The 2,553-nt window shown below is 38.2% G+C and overlaps 1 protein-coding gene across 3 annotated transcripts; it reads right to left on the bottom strand.

Annotated features, from left to right (window-relative positions):
* Nucleotides 1–6: 6 nt before the first annotated feature.
* Nucleotides 7–1,759, bottom strand: LOC106321605 (cyclin-A2-4-like; the record flags this gene model as incomplete). Of its 3 annotated transcripts, none has more annotated exon segments than XM_013759848.1 (5): nt 7–138; nt 213–349; nt 428–632; nt 754–1,125; nt 1,518–1,759. In XM_013759848.1, coding segments are annotated over 4 exon segments (759 nt in total), but the record flags the coding sequence as incomplete, so codon positions are not given.
* Nucleotides 1,760–2,553: the final 794 nt, after the last annotated feature.

Below are 2,553 nucleotides of genomic sequence, written 5' to 3'. Positions count from 1 at the left end.
TGTGAGGTAGAGAGTGTCAGGTACAAGTGTGTATTCCTCTGAGACCTCTACAAGCCAATCAACAAGGATTCCCCTCATTGCACGAGTCACATCTCTTTGTGTTCTCTCCATAAAATCAGGAGATGGTCGCCGTTTAAGCTGATAAGTAGACCAGTCTTTTAGATAACCAGATGCATCGTCCTAAGACATCAAAATCAAAAGGGGATTATTACCTCAGCAACACGCATGTTGTAGTGTATTTCAGGTGCATATAGGCTACAGAGCAGAGGATACTTTTCATCTGAATCAATGTCAATGAATTTTGGGCTACTTGCCACAGTGGAACTTCCTCCAACACAGCTTCTTTCAACTGTTAACCATTTGCAATAAGACAAAAAAAAAAGCATCAGAAAAAATGTTATAAATCAATCAACGAAGTAGTATTAACCTGTAGAAGTTGATCTCCCAGGGGGTCTTGGAGGCAACTTGGAACTCGGATTTCCCATAAAGCTACAAGATGCTTCGTTTGTGTCTAAGCTCGTGCCTGTACACACAACTTGTACCTCTGCATCTGTAACTTCTGAAGTAGAAGAAGATGTTGCCACCTTGGGAGAACTTGCCCTTTCCTTCTTTATCTGTTTGATATTCTCCACCTTGAAAATGGGAAAAGAAACCACATTTGTCAGCACAATAAAACAAACTTTTTTGTCAATGTAAGAAGCAGCATTGTGTGTATATATATATATATATATTTATATATATATATATAACAACCTGGATTTTTGCTGCATTGAAGCAGCGTGAGTAAGAATCCTCGCAGGTAACGTTTGTGATATCATTAAGAACAGCTCGCCTCTTAGGTGCATTATTGGATTTCTTATCATCCAAGGCTGTTCTTTTACTGTTTGCTCTCAGAACCCTTCCCTGGTTGATCACTGTAGTAGTAGCAACCACTTCTGAAAGATTAGAAGAAGCACGCAGAGCAGAAGCAAGGGCACGAGTTATAGGGCGAGAATGGAGCGGTATGGTGTTTCCAGAGACAGCTTTCTCATTCCCCATGGTTAGAAACCCTGCTGAGACTGAGATGATCCAACAACAACGCTTTTGATTCGTCTTAGCAGAGAAGATCAGCTTTCAACTAGAGATCTGTGGAATTGAAGTAGATGATCAGTGATATGAAAAAGAGACAGATCTATATATCAAGGTAAAACAGAGAAGCAATGCATATAATATGTTGGGAGGAACTGTTTAGTCCAAAAAATATAAGTTGATCTAATCAGACACAGACACAGTGATCTTTCAGGAGACAAGCCAAGAATTGCATTAGAAACTAACTTTCCCAAGGAAAAATTGATTAGAAAACCAAAGTCTCAAACTTTTCTCATTTACTAAGAAAAATCCAAACGGTATTAGCAGGAAAACCCTCAGGGCCGCATCAAACCATGAATTAAAAAAAAAATCACAAACTCGCAGCAGATTTAGGGAAAGTAGTATTCCATAATCTAAGTTTTTTAAAAACAGAATAATGTGTATATTACCGATTAAAAATCAGAATTTTTAAAAGGAAGAGTAGAAGTACATTAAAGCTTCTATCTTTCTTCTTCTTCTTCTTCTAGGAAGCATCCACTTTTCCTGAGGAGACAGACCCCATGAGATAAATGTGGAGCTGTAAGATCTCACAAAAAAACCTTATTCCAAAGAAGAATGAATCAATTCACATTTTATTTTATCCAAGAAAACAAACAGACCCACTCGGAAAACCCAAAAGGATGCTTCAAAATATAGGAAAAAATAACAAACCGGAATATCGTCGTCTCTGCAAACCCATCAACAAAAGATGCAGATGCGCGTGCGAACAACAGAATATTGAAAAAAAAACAGAGAAGATAGAGACAGACTGCGATAGGAACTTACGACGCTCCAGAAACTTCTTCTTCCAAAGGAGATAAAAAGATATTTTCTTTTATTTTGGGGGAAAGAAAGGAGCTTTGGGGGAGAGCAGATGGAGAGAAAGTAAATGTATAGTGAATTTTGCTTTATGCAAAGGCAGGGGAAAGGGAAAGAAAGGCTTTGTCTGTCTGTGGAAGTGAGCGGGATTTATCAGCGAGTGTTTTTTAAAGATATTAATTAAATATATGTCACTCACCTTTTTAAGATTAGAAACTTTTTTTGTCATCTATTAGATTAATAAAAGGTTCAAACAGAGTTTTACACACAAAATTAGCAAAAGTATACAACCTTTCTGAAGTCATAAGCCGGCGTAGAAAGAAGATACTACCCAGAAACAAGGACTGAAGCAAACACTTACCCTCAAGAAACTAACTTAAACTAAAGAGAACAAGATAACTAAGCGCCAAAGGAGAATAACCATACAATCAAGGAAGGCGAAGCAACCAGCATTAGAAGAGCGTTAGAAGCAGGATTGATCGAGAAAGCGTAGCAGGCCTATATTATTCGGGTTGAAGGAGGAACCACGAACAAACACCCCACTTACCATTGCTTCACCTCAAAGAAGCCAAAGAAACATCAAATTACAACCCGAGCAGCCAATGAAGATACATGTTTGGCGATCGA

The sequence above is a fragment of the Brassica oleracea genome, unplaced genomic scaffold, assembly GCF_000695525.1.
Source record: "Brassica oleracea var. oleracea cultivar TO1000 unplaced genomic scaffold, BOL UnpScaffold02132, whole genome shotgun sequence".
NCBI classification, from domain to species: Eukaryota; Viridiplantae; Streptophyta; class Magnoliopsida; order Brassicales; family Brassicaceae; genus Brassica; species Brassica oleracea.
This window is presented reverse-complemented; position numbering and strand designations above follow the sequence as displayed.